This window comes from Schistocerca gregaria, chromosome 4, assembly GCF_023897955.1.
Source record: "Schistocerca gregaria isolate iqSchGreg1 chromosome 4, iqSchGreg1.2, whole genome shotgun sequence".
NCBI classification, from domain to species: Eukaryota; Metazoa; Arthropoda; class Insecta; order Orthoptera; family Acrididae; genus Schistocerca; species Schistocerca gregaria.
The window spans coordinates 496,612,247-496,625,863 of NC_064923.1; the positions used below are offsets into that span (position 1 = coordinate 496,612,247).

The 13,617-nt window shown below is 42.0% G+C and overlaps 1 protein-coding gene across 2 annotated transcripts in view; it reads right to left on the minus strand.

Annotated features, from left to right (window-relative positions):
* Positions 1-1,905: 1,905 nt before the first annotated feature.
* Positions 1,906-13,617, minus strand: part of LOC126267048 (collagen alpha-1(III) chain-like) — a 178,255-nt gene continuing 166,543 nt past the window's right edge. For both annotated transcript variants that reach the window (XM_049971878.1, XM_049971877.1), the window contains one exon: positions 1,906-4,363. In XM_049971878.1, coding sequence (XP_049827835.1) covers positions 3,940-4,363 — 424 coding nt within the window. In that variant the 3' untranslated portion in view covers positions 1,906-3,939. The remainder of the gene's footprint in view (positions 4,364-13,617) is intronic.

Below are 13,617 nucleotides of genomic sequence, written 5' to 3' on the forward strand. Positions count from 1 at the left end.
ATTTTTGCCGGAGTGTACAAGTAATTCCCATAATAATCAGTAGAGTAGATTAGCACCGGACTCGTGTCTGGGAGGACAGCGTTTCAAAACCTGGTTTGGTCATCCTGATTTGAGTGTTCCTTGATCTCCCTAAATCACTCAAGGCAAACGCTGGGACGTTTCTGATAATTTTTGTTTTAAGGGCATTAGGTCATGGTCCAATGCATATTTATCTGCCCAACATTGCGTCTTCCAATCCTGGAGACGTTATCAGAGGCATTGAAAGACGAAACATTAGGCAGATAAATATGCCTTGGACCATGGCCTAACGCCTGTGAAACAAAAATCACCAAAAACACAAATACCGATTTGACAGCCTGCATTATATGATTATATGCTGGGATGGTTCCTTTTAAAGAGTTCGATCGCAATTTTCCTTCTTTTCGTTTTTTCTTTTCATCTTTGGGTATTACATGCTGCCGACAGCTGTCCTTGAGGGAGCAACTTATTGGCCTACAGAATCAGAGGAACGCTATCTAGAAACAACGCGACGAACTCGAAACAGAGCACAATAGCAAAAGCTTCCAGAACCATTTTAGAAAACAAGTGTTTTGTGCTAATACGAAGGTACCTTTTGTGTACTGAAGAATTGGCGTACGTGTGGTAGCCGGTCTGTGAAGTCACTAGTAGTGACGTTCAACGGGATGGCTGAATGGAAAATGCATTCACGTTCGCTGCCATCAGCTAACACGCCGAGTGTCAGCTTGCATTCACTTCGCATGTCGACTGCAGTACGTGCATCACTTCTACGATACACAAAAATTACCTTTCTGTTAGCACGAAACACTTGTATCACAAAATGATTTTGGATACTTTTGCTATTGTGCTGTTTAGACTGCGTGTAAAACACAGGGTCACAGTGTGTGTCTAGACAGACACATCAGACGCATTTTCTCTGGTGTTTGGGCAGATATTTGCACGTTCGCTTTTGCAATGCAGAGATGGAGTCGGACCAAGAAAATACCGTTCGCGTTATGTTTCATGCGACACCCCTTCTCAACGAAAAGCGTCGGTTTGTTTGCCGTTACAAACGAAATGACTTTTAGAGCGGAATTTTGTGTGATAATTCGATACGGCCGTCTCAGATTAGTCTAGTGCAACATTCGGGTTAGCGATATGTGTTAACGGGGACAGTAAACCAGAAGGTTAACAGTTATTACTCCAGTAATTACTGAGAAATGAAGCTGCATTGCGGTAGCAGTCAACGCGAACCACAGCGGTACACGACTCGCTGATTCGCTGCTGGGGTACTGATTACTCTTAGCGTTTTAATATTTCTCTTAATACATACCGACAAAACAAATATCGCACTAAACTAACAAACAGATGCTTGTCGCTGACACTGGGCTTTGCGTGAGAGATATGAGGAGCAGTGTTTCTTTGGCCAGTCTCTAGCTACACACAGCGAAAATGGTATTGCAAATACCTATCGAAAGACCAGAGAAACTTCCCCTGACGACTCTTGGTAGATACATCCGATATAAGATTCGCTGTACAAATAGTATTTTGTCTAGCTGGCATCCGAGGTTGCTGGAAATTAACCACAGTGGCCTAGTATTTTCGTGCCACATCGTGCATCTAATAGTCCATTACTGCGCAGGAACTGTTGTGTTCCCTCCCGGTAGGCTTAACTTTATAGCGAATTGTAACTAAGTTACTGAAATTTTGCACGCAAATTAAATGGTACAATCAATAACCTTACCTTCAATGAATCCACAGAAATGCTATTGTTTCCATGTATGTATTAATTTTACAAATATGTACAGCTACAGTCACAAGATAAAAGAAGGTAGAGACAGTCGATCTATTTGGATTCTCTGTACTAATGAAACTGCCAACAGCTGACAAATAAATACAGAACAATGGTAATGTTAATGTACAGTTTATTTCTTTACCTTAAATCCTGAAGCAATCCATCAGATTTATTGGTAACATCATATAGTTTTTGTTTAGTTATAATTCACAACATTAGATAAAATACTGCTTATTCATTACAAAACTGTGGACTGTTGACATTTTAACGTCTAATCGATGTCACAAGTGTATTTTACTACTTTATGCTATATGCATTTGGCAGTAATATAAATCACAGGACACTTTAAATTCTCTACTATAAATAAGGCAAAGAGGCGCAAGTGTACGTTAGTCAGTGGGAGACTGGTACAAAACTCACTGCACTGAATTATGTGGCAGTACTGAGTTCATAGTAAACAGACAGTAAAGTTGTTTAATATAAAAATGTACATTAACTACATTTCTATTCTATGTCAACTAAACTTTTATAAAAATGTTCGTTGTTTCTCCTCTAGCTTTTATTGTGTGATGGACACAGAAGACGCTAGTCAGTGTGATAATAACACAAACTAGTAACATGATTTCCTCCAACAATTCGAAGCGGAATCACAGATAACAGCACATATTTTATGAGGTGGTCGGCTGCGTATTGCTATCAAATAAGCGTGCTTACCGTCTGGATCTTTACGGATTAGTAAGTTACGCAGATGAATGTTCCACGATCAGAGTAAAATTATGCAGCAGGAATTTAGTGCTGCTCCGTAATGAGCTCGCACACGCACGAGACATTGGGCAGGGACATGTGCCACTCTGTATTCCCATTTCTGAGTATTAAATATAAAATTAGAAAAAAAGCATATGCTACTTTCTGTTGAGATGCTCTGCGCTGTTGCACGATGAAACAAAACAGACGTGGAAGGAGATGGTATTTGCTGGACTCTGATTTTTCACTTTTAAAGAAGAATGCCGTGCAGGAACTTGTAACGTTAATATGATGATACAATGTTTCGAAAAGCAAATATCACGAGTTAATCAAAATGGAGATCAGTTAAATATTGAAGTGCAAAAAGCTTTCTTATAGAAACTTTCAATGATCGCATGCGTACAGGATGAAAAGCGAACATAAAAAGAATAATGGAGCACCTAAATAATGAGTTTCAGTTGGCATGTGACGATGTGAATCAGAAAAAGGAGACACTACAATTAGACAAACGAAGAAACCAGTAGCTTACGGTCCATCTGAATGAGCTGCACATTCTGGAACGTAGCACTAGTTACGAAACGTTCAGAGAATCGGGCAAAAATAAAAAGAAGTGTAAGAATTATGCGCACAAAAATCGATCTCTGCGACACTTGTCAATGCGCTCGTAATAAAAATGGTGACAAGTGAATGTAAATGAAGGGGCGCACTACTGCAACGAAAAATGCGATCTGCTGAGATCATTGTATGAAGATGACATGTAAAATGATAACCGTGGATGCATGTAGGTAAAATGTAAAGAAAGTACCCTAGAAAGCTATTGTGCATAAAAACGATAAGAACTGTGTTCGACGAAGCCTGCATCATAAATGTGACATCTTAAGTCTAAGAAGAAAAATATAAAAAAACAGAATCACGAAAGGTGACTACAAGCGTCAAAAGTAACGTCGTATAACGATTAATGAGAAGTTTAATTCGTAACTGAATGTCTAAGAGTTGAAAGGTGAAAAAAAACTAAATTTATTCGGTACCGATAAGGTAGTTATCGTTTCCTGGACCATGTGCTTAGTGAATTGTTTTGTGTGGACACTATTGAACTTAACGGAGAATTCGTACTGAATATTCTGATACACTTCCCAGATAGCAAAAATGAGATCACGCACTTCCAAAGTATCAGTTAAGATGAAAGCTTCCTTTTTATTTTTTATATGTTTTTTTTTTCGATAACGCAGATACTTCTGCGACTGGTGTTGCCAATTCAACTAATGCAGTTACGTAAAAGACTTGTAAGCACCGTTTGAGTATTGCCAGAACTAGTATGAAATAAGAGACAGGGAACAGTACAAAAGTAGAATCTCGAAAGACCCATATCTGGAGCTGCGCTCAGTGGACGGCGGAGCAGGTGTCTAGCAGCAGCAGGGCGTGCCGTCTGGGTTGGTGGGCGGGTTGGGCTTGCAGATCTTGGTGCGACCGTTGGAGCCGTAGACGACGTTGCAGGAGAAGGTGAAGTAGCCGCACGTGGAGGACTTGGAGTAGTAGGTGTGGGTGTACTTGCCGCCGGAGGCCGCGGGCTGCCCCGCGCGCCCCCTGGAGGCGGCGCCGCCGCCCCCGCCGCCGGCCGGCGCCAGCTGCCCCGCCACGCTGTTGGTGACGGTCACGAAGCTGTCGGGCACGGCGTCACCGGAGCGCACGCGCGGCCTCACCACGCGCACCGTCTGCGTCTGCGACCGACCGCCCCCGGAGGCGGAGGCGGAGCCGGAGCCTCGCGTCGAGTCGCCCGCCTGCGAGCCCGAAGTGACGCGGCCTCTGAAGCCCGCCGGGATCACGTACCTGTTGGCAGGAGCACCGCTTACAGGGTGGTCGCTAGCTCCTGCGTCTACATATATACCTGTACCCCGCAAGCCACCTTAAGCCGTCGGCACACGGACCCTGCTGTCGATCGTTAACATTGAGCGTGCCAAGTTCAACGTGCTGCTGAACGCTAAGGAATGATGCGACTCGTGCATACGGTACGTGGGCCCCAAAGTAGTATACGCTATCGCAACGCACTCCAGCGGCAGTTGAGGGATGTTTCTAGTCTGTAAACCACACTGTTTACTCAAAGGGCGCGCGTAAAATTCCCACCTTAGCTCTATTAAAACGCCCTAGCTGACGTCACAACTGAAGGATCAGACGAGATTCCGTCTGATAACAGGACTGTGACTACAAGCAGAAGTTTACGGGAGATTGCCGAATATCGGGCCAAAATTGTGACTGGATTCAAGGCTTCCTTGCAGACAGAACTCAACACATCGCTCATAACGGAACAAAATCAATCGACGTAAAGGTAATTTCCGGAGTACCCATAGAAATGTGATAGGATCGTTACGCCGCGCGGGATTAGCCGAGCGGTCGAAGGCGCTGCATGCATGGACTGTGCTGCTGATCCCGGCGGAGGTTCGAGTCCTCCCTCGGGGAATGGGTGTGTGTGTTTGTCCTTAGGATAATTTAGGTTAAGTAGTGTATAAGCTTAGGGACTGATGACCTTAGCAGTTAAGTCCCATAAGATTTCACACACATTTGAACATTTTTTAGGATCGTTACTGTTTACAGTGTATGTAAATGATTCAGCAGAAAGCGTCGGAAGCTCTTCAAGACTTTTCGCAGGTGATGCAGCTGTCTGTAAGAAATTAGCAACGCCAAAAGACAGTATTGATTTACAGAATGACCTACAGACGATTGATGAATGGTGCAGAATCTGGCAATTGACGCTGAACTTAAATAAATGTAACATTTGCGCACGCATTAGGAAAGAAATTCGCTACTGTACAACTACACCACTGTAGACAAACTTCTGAAAATAGTAATGACCGTAAAATATCTGGGACTAATTATCCAGAGCGACCTCAACTTGAATGACCACACAAAATAAGTAGCAGGAAAAGCAGATGCCAGACTGAGATTCATTGGAAGAATTTTAAGGAAGCGTAACTAATCCACGAGGAAAGTGCATTACAAAGCGTTTGTTCGACCTGTTCTTGGGTATTGTTCATCAGTCTGGGACTCTTACCAGGTAGGTCTGGTAAAAGATACAGAGAAGATTCAACGAAGAACAGCGCGTGTCGTCAAGGGATCGTTTGGTCGCCGCGAGAGCCCTACAGAAATGCTCAACAAATTCCAGTGGGTGACGCTACAAGAGAGGCGTTGTGGACCACGGGAAAGTTTACTATTGGGATTTCGAGAGAGCACGTTCTGGGAAGAGTCGGGAAAAATATTACTTCCTCCACACAAAGATCTCGTCCTACTACCACGATGAGAAAATTCGAGAGATTAAGAGCTGGGTGAGAGGCTTACCGCGCCATCCGCAAGTGGAACAGAGAAGGGGGTATCAGTTAGCGGGACCAGACACACATCGTCAGATGGCTTGCGGAGTGTTGATGTAGAAGTTGTCATCGAGACAACAGCTGAGAGAGTTGGAGAAACCCGATGAACCATCACCCAAAAGAGAGTGGGGAATATTTTGAAACTTCAGCTGTGTCTGAATACAGAACAAAACCCCGCCCGCATCTCGTGGTCTTGCGGTAGCGTTCTCGCTTCCCACGCCCGGGTTCCCGGGTTTGATTCCCGGCGGGGTCAGGGATTTTCTCTGCCTCGTGATGGCTGCGTGTTGTGTGATGTCCTTAGGTTAGTTAGGTTTAAGTAGTTCTAAGTTCTAGGGGACTTATGACCATAGATGTTAAGTCCCATAGTGCTCAGAGCCATTTTTTTTTGTTGAACAAAACCCTGCACAGCAATCAAAAGGAAGAGGACTAATTTGAACTTGATATTTTGGACTCGAAAGTTCCTTTGTGCTTGTATCACTCTGGCTACTAAATGAGTTTCATGGCTTTCACCAGTCTCTCAGCGACACTGTGGTTATCGATGCTCATCATAACACGCTCTGTCGTACGAAAGAGGAGTCTTCCATTCACAGCAACGCATCTGTAGGGAGTTGTATAGTAAGTACCGACGATCCTGCGTTGTCTACAATGACTGCCAGTTGATATTCGCTTTGCAGTTTCTTTCAAGCCATCTCGACCGGAAGATGTAATTCTGTTACACAACATGCTCCACCCTTCGGACCTATGCCAAAAGCCTTCAGACACAGTTCTCAGCTGACGTGCCAAACTCGTCATTAACTTTTCGTATCTTGTAAATTATGTCATCTATTTCTTTTGATGGCTAAGTGCAGTTTCAGTGAGTTGAAATTTTTAGTTTTTGGCACAGACATTACACTAATTGAAAATGGCCGGCTGCGGTGGCCGTGTTGTTCTAGGCGCTGCAGTCCGGAACCGCGGGACTGCCACGGTCGCAGGTTCGAATCCTGCCTCGGGCATGGATGTGTGAGATGTCCTTAGGATAGCTAGGTTTCTGTAGTTCTAGGGGACTGATGACCTAAGATGTTAGGTCCCATAGTGCTCAGATCCATTTGAACCATTTTTTTAATGTTTCTTCCAAGATAACAATTATTTGCAGAACATCGCATAAAATTATGTTAACCGTTTTACAAACAAATGGCGCCTAGTAGTGCCATCATATTCACTCTTTTTATATAAATAAATTCACAAGGTCGTGGACTCTATGTAACTGTTGTTGCTTAATTGGATGGTCTTATCTAGCAGAAAACGTGTGGAAGTATTTGGAATGTTGGGTGAATCGTAGCAAACAACATCTCCACAATTCTGTTTCTTTACGGGATCTAATCACCAACGAGTGACTGCAGCTGAATATGACAACTACTGGACCCCCTTTCTCGTCGAACTGAAGCCATTATCAACACAATACGTCGTGTTTTACGTTAGTAGCGCGGTACCTCCTCGTGATTCCTAATTTTTTTCTTTGCTGTGAGTACATTAGCTTACAGATATTGAGGCATGCTGTCTAGAGCCTGTGTATCGGGAGGACGACTCATGCGTGCGCAATGACAGATGGTCTGAAGCGGGTTCAGTCGAGTACGTAGTTCTAATGTTCATCCACTAGAGGACAGTAGCGGACAGACACAGTACAGAAACATGTTAAGAGAATGTTTTGTGAATTGTTCTGTTTATTTCTTGAAGGTTTTTTTGTTTATTTGTGTTTGTACAGTTTTGTATATGCTTTTAGTAGTGTGAATGAAGCGTGAATGTGGTCTAAAGTAAATATGTAGATCATTGTTCTTATAATGAACACTGTAGTGTGAGGAAGTTTTAAGACGACGGGGAATCTTGTGTCATAATATGTAAATTTATGGCAAAAGGAAAGCTACTTCGGCTGCAAATGAAAATAGTTAATAACGTAAAGTATAAATAAAATATCAGAATGTTAAATATTTATGTCGGAAAAAAGTACAGTTCGAAAGTGTGTTATTTTGTGATTGGTTAGTTATGAAAAGCGAGGACTAACGCGGGAGAATAATGTTTTTCTATTGGTCTTAAAGAAAACTGACCAATCAGAACGGTGTATTCTTCGCACATCTTTTGTCTTGGAGATAGAGAATGCATACAGCAGCCCAGCCTTTCAATGGTATGGCCGTGTGTATTATGAGCTCCGAAGGAAGTTATAGTTTGTCGGTTTCAGTAGTGTTACACACCTCAAAAGTGCTTGAAAGTGAAGGCACATCTATTCCGGTGCGTTTTTTATGAAAGTACATATTTTTAAGTAATTTTGTGTATGAGAAAAGACAGTAATTCCACGTGGCACATTGAGCAGATCGGTGACCAAAAAGTTGAGTGCATTAGACGTCGATAAACTTAATAGTGTGGCGAGAACAGATCGGTGACCAAAAAGTTGAGTGCATTAGACATCGATAAACTTAATAGTGTGGCGAGAATTTTCATTTAAGAACAATCAGTTTTTAGAAGCTGTTTAGATTTTGGAAAATACGTTACCAAAAACTTGCTAACGTCAATGAAAGGGTTTGTGCATGACTCTGTTAGGATTAGCACGGCCTTGGCAGGGAATTTATAATTCTCAGCTTCAGAATATACCGAAGTTTTGCCATTATTTCCACCTTTCATTCAAAACCGAGACTTTTTCCCGATTCTAAGAACGATTACGTTGTATGCAGCCTGGTGCGAGTTGCAGCACGGTAGGTTCCTGCTCGGATTTCTTACCGGCGATCTGCTGTAAGTTCACACGTAGGTGCTGGTAAAAATGACGAAAGGAACCGATCCGCCGCAATGATGTCACGCTAATATGCGATGTTGTTCATTGTAATCCCAAGGTTGATAAAGTCAGAGCTGAGTTCTGTTCGTACAACAGTATGTACCAATTTTTCTATTTCTATAGTTAATCTTTGAATTCAGATGGTGCAGTATTACTTCTTCACTGTACCATGTCCAAACAGTTTCAGTAAATCAGGTAAAGCCGAGTGGAGAGGTACCATAAATAGGAGTAACTTTTGACTAGCGTGGAAATTTCGTGATGGTAGCACTGCAATACATTTCGGATTTCGCCTCGTCTCGCTCTCGATTTTTTCAAGCTTTCCGCTATGTGTGGAAGAGACCTAGAATGTGCTGCAATCTGGTGACGGGTATTTGAGTTACTTGCATTTCTAGTGGCATCCTACATCGCGATTTTTGTGAATAGAGCCGAAACTTCCATCTACCTATAGGCATACAAAAGCAACATGGCAGAGGCAAGTAAATATTATGAATTGGCGACCAGCTCCGGCTTCGCACAGGTGGCTCGAAGTATCTATGGCTGGATGACTTGTTCCTAATATGTAGTGAGGAGCGGAATAATGCATGAAGCTCTAGATAAAGGGTCACGTGATTCCTCGCTTTTGGAAGGAGTTTCCAAAGAGCGAATTAAAGTCTGATGTCTTCGAGCCCCAGCAAGGCTCACCTCACGATTTTTATTGGGGTCCTAAGACCGCATAGTCCACATTGTTTTATCAGTTGTAGTGTATCGAGAACGATTCGGCTGTTTTCAAGGCACTTTTATTTGTAAACAACGAAATCAAAAAGTAATTAGTACGCACTAAAAACACAAAGCAAACATAATAAATTCCTTTTTCCTAGCCAAGAAGTCTAATACAGATAAAACCTGTCGAAAGATCGAAAGTAATTTCGTTAAGTTTTTAACAGACAAAGCGAAATGGATAAATCTGAACCATCCTATGCAAGTAAATTCAATGTTCCTTTGCATTAATAAAGATAAGATTGGGGTGCTTAATTCTGTCACTGACGTTGTTGTTGTTGTTGTCTTCAGTCCTGAGACTGGTTTGATGCAGCTCTCCATGCTACTCTATCCTGTGCAAGCTTCTTCATCTCCCAGTACCTACTGCAACCAACATCCTTCTGAATCTGCTTAGTGTATTCATCTCTTGGTCTCCCTCTACGATTTTTACCCTCCACGCTGCCCTCCAATGCTAAATTTGTGATCCCTTGATGCCTCAGAACATGTCCTACTAACCGATCCCTTCTTCTAGTCAAGTTGTGCCACAAACTTCTCTTCTCCCCAATCCTATTTAATACCTCCTCATTAGTTACGTGATCTATCCACCTTATCTTCAGCATTCTTCTGTAGCACCACATTTCGAAAGCTTCTATTCTCTTCTTGTCCCAACTAGTTATCGTCCATGTTTCATTTCCATACATGGCTACACTCCTAACAAATACTTTCAGAAAAGACTTCCTGATACATAAATCTACATTCGATGTTAACAAATTTCTCTTCTTCAGAAACGCTTTCCTGGCCATTGCCAGTCTACATTTTATATACTCTCTACTTCGACCATCATCGGTTATTTTACTTCCTAAATAGCAAAACTCCTTTACTACTTTAAGTGTCTCATTTCCTAATCTAATTCCCTCACCATCACCAGATTTAATTTGACTACATTCCATTATCCTCGTTTTGCTTTTGTTGATGTTCATCTTATATCCTCCTTTCAAGACACTGTCCATTCCGTTCAACTGCTCTTCCAAGTCCTTTGCCGTCTCTGACAGAATTACAATGTCATCGGCGAACCTCAAAGTTTTTACTTCTTCTCCATGAATTTTAATACCTACTCCAAATTTTTCTTTTGTTTCCTTTACTGCTTGCTCAATATACAGATTGAATAACATCGGGGAGAGGCTACAACCCTGTCTCACTCCCTTCCCAACCACTGCTTCCCTTTCATGCCCCTCGACTCTTATGACCGCCATCTGGTTTCTGTACAAATTGTAAATAGCCTTTCGCTCCCTGTATTTTACCCCTGCCACTTTCAGAATTTTAAAAAGAGTATTCCAGTCAACATTGTCAAAAGCTTTCTCTAAGTCTACAAATGCTAGAAACGTAGGTTTGCCTTTCCTTAATCTACCTTCTAAGATAAGTCGTAAGGTCAATATTGCCTCACGTGTTCCAACATTTCTACGGAATCCAAACTGATCCTCCCCGAGGTCCGCATCTACCAGTTTTTCCATTCGTCTGTAAATAATTCTCGTTAGTATTTTGCAGCTGTGACTTATTAAACTGATAGTTCGGTAATTTTAACATCTGTCAGCACCTGCTTTCTTTGGGATTGGAGTTATTATATTCTTCTTGAAGTCTGAGGGTATTTCGCCTGTCTCATACATCTTGCTTACCAGCTGGTAGAGTTTTGTCAGGACTGGCTCTCCCAAGGCCATCAGTAGTTCTAATGGAATGTTGTCTACTCCGGGCGCCTTGTTTCGACTCAGGTCTTTCAGTGCTCTGTCAAACTCTTCACGCAGTATCTTATCTCCCATTTCGTCTTCATTTACATCCTCTTCCATTTCCATAATATTGTCCTCAAGTATATCGCCCTTGTATAAACCTTCTATATACTCCTTCCACCTTTCTGCCTTCCCTTCTTTGCTTAGAACTGGGTTGCCATCTGAGCTCTTGATATTCATACACGTGGTTCTCTTCTCTCCAAAGGTCTCTTTAATTTTCCTGTAGGCATTATTTATCTTACCCCTAGTGAGATAAGCTTCCACATCATTATATTTGTCCTCTAGCCATCTCTGCTTAGCCATTTTGCACTTCATGTCGATCTCATTTTTGAGATGTTTGTATTCCTTTTTGCCTGCTTCATTTACTGCATTTTTATATTTTCTCCTTTCATCAATTATATTCAATATATCTTCTGTTACCCAAGGATTTCTAGCAGCCCTCGTCTTTTACTTACTTTATCCTCTGCTGCCTTTACTACTTCATCCCTCAGAGCTACCCATTCTTCTTCTACTGTGTTTCTTTCCCCTATTCCTGTCAATTGTTCCCTTATGCTCTCCTTGAAACTCTGTACAACCTCTGGTTCTTTCAGCTTATCCAGATCCCATGTCCTTAAATTCCCACCTTTTTGCAGTTTCTTCAGTTTTAACCTACAGGTCATAACCAATAGATTGTGGTCAGAGTCCACATCTGCCCGTGGAAATGTCCTACAATTTAAAACCTGATTCCTAAACCTCTGCCTTACCATTATATAATCTATTTGATATCTTTTAGTATCTCCAGGATTCTTCCATGTATACAACCTTCTTTTATGATTCTTGAACCAAGTGTTAGCTATGATTAAGTTATGCTCTGTGGAAAATTCTACCAGACGGCTTCCTCTTTCATTTCTTAGCCCCAATCCATAATCACCTACTATGTTTCCTTCTCTCCCTTTTCCTACTGACGAATTCCAGTCACCCATGACTATTAAATTTTCGTCTCCCTTCACTACCTGAATAATTTCTTTCATCTCATCATACATTTCATCAATTTCTTCATCATCTGCAGAGCTAGTTGGCATATAAACTTGTACTACTGTAGTAAGCATGGGCTTTGTGTCTATCTTGGCCACAATAATGCGTTCACTATGCTGTTGGTAGTAGCTTACTCCCATTCCTATTTTTTTTTATTCATTATTAAACCTACTCCTGCATTACCCCTATTTGATTTTGTATTTACAACCCTGTATTCACCTGACCAAAAGTCTTGTTCCTCCTGCCACCGAATTTCACTAATTCCCACTATATCTAACTTTAACCTATCCATTTCCCTTTTTAAATTTTCTAACCTACCTGCCCGATTAAGGGATCTGACATTCCACGCTCCGATCCGTAGAACGCCAGTTTTCTTTAACTTCCGAAAAGACTTCCGTCACTGAGGTAAAAAGACTAACATGGCCGTCTAATGGTTCTTTGGTGTACTACATCACGACGATCCTGTGACTACGGGAAATATCTGAATTACTAAGCTGAGCAATCTTCTGAAACTTCAAAGTAAGATATCTTTTCTTACATGAACTGAGACTGATGAAGAAAGCCTCTTTGTTGCCCCAAGCTGCGCTCAAGTTACGTGTGAAAACCCCGTGAAAATTCGTCTAATACTTTCGGGGATCGTCATATTCAAACAGACAGACAAACTTTCTAAAAAGAGTCTTATTGTATTCTCTTACACTCGCTACATGACCTCCAGTCCGTTTATGGCGAATATTTTCAATTAACAGACACAGTGGTTTTACAATTTAATATTAGCATAAATATGGAAGGTACGACATATTTAGGCGTATGAAACTTCCTGGACCGAAACTCGAACTCGGGACCTCTACCTTTCGTGGACAAGTGCTCTAGCAACAGCGCTACCCAAGCACGGCTCCTCAGAGCTTTACTTCGGCCAGTACCTCGTCTCCTACCGTCGGAACTTCACAGTTTTAATCTGCCTGGAAGTTTCATATCAGAGCACACTCCGCTCCAGAGTGAAAATTTCATTCAGGGTATTTAGGCGTATGTTTTCCGAAATAAAAGATACTTGTTCCCTATAGTTATCGATACACACGTATGAAAGCCATTTTCCATAGATTTGCTCTCACAAAGTTACTCCACACATAATTTCGCAGTTTTAAAAGTCCATCTAGTTTTACTTAGACAAGAGACAAAGGTTGAACGAACTTACGAATCCGGCTCTTACGCCCGTACCATCCAAGAAGACGACTCCAGGGCGCAACCGAGAGTGCCATAGGTGGTGGACAGAAATATGGAAACACCAAAAATATAACACACTTCGACGCCTAACACGGTGTAGGAAACCCGTCAGCATTCAAAACAGCTTCCAGTCGTCTCGGAACGGAAAAATACGGATCCTGTTTGGTGTGC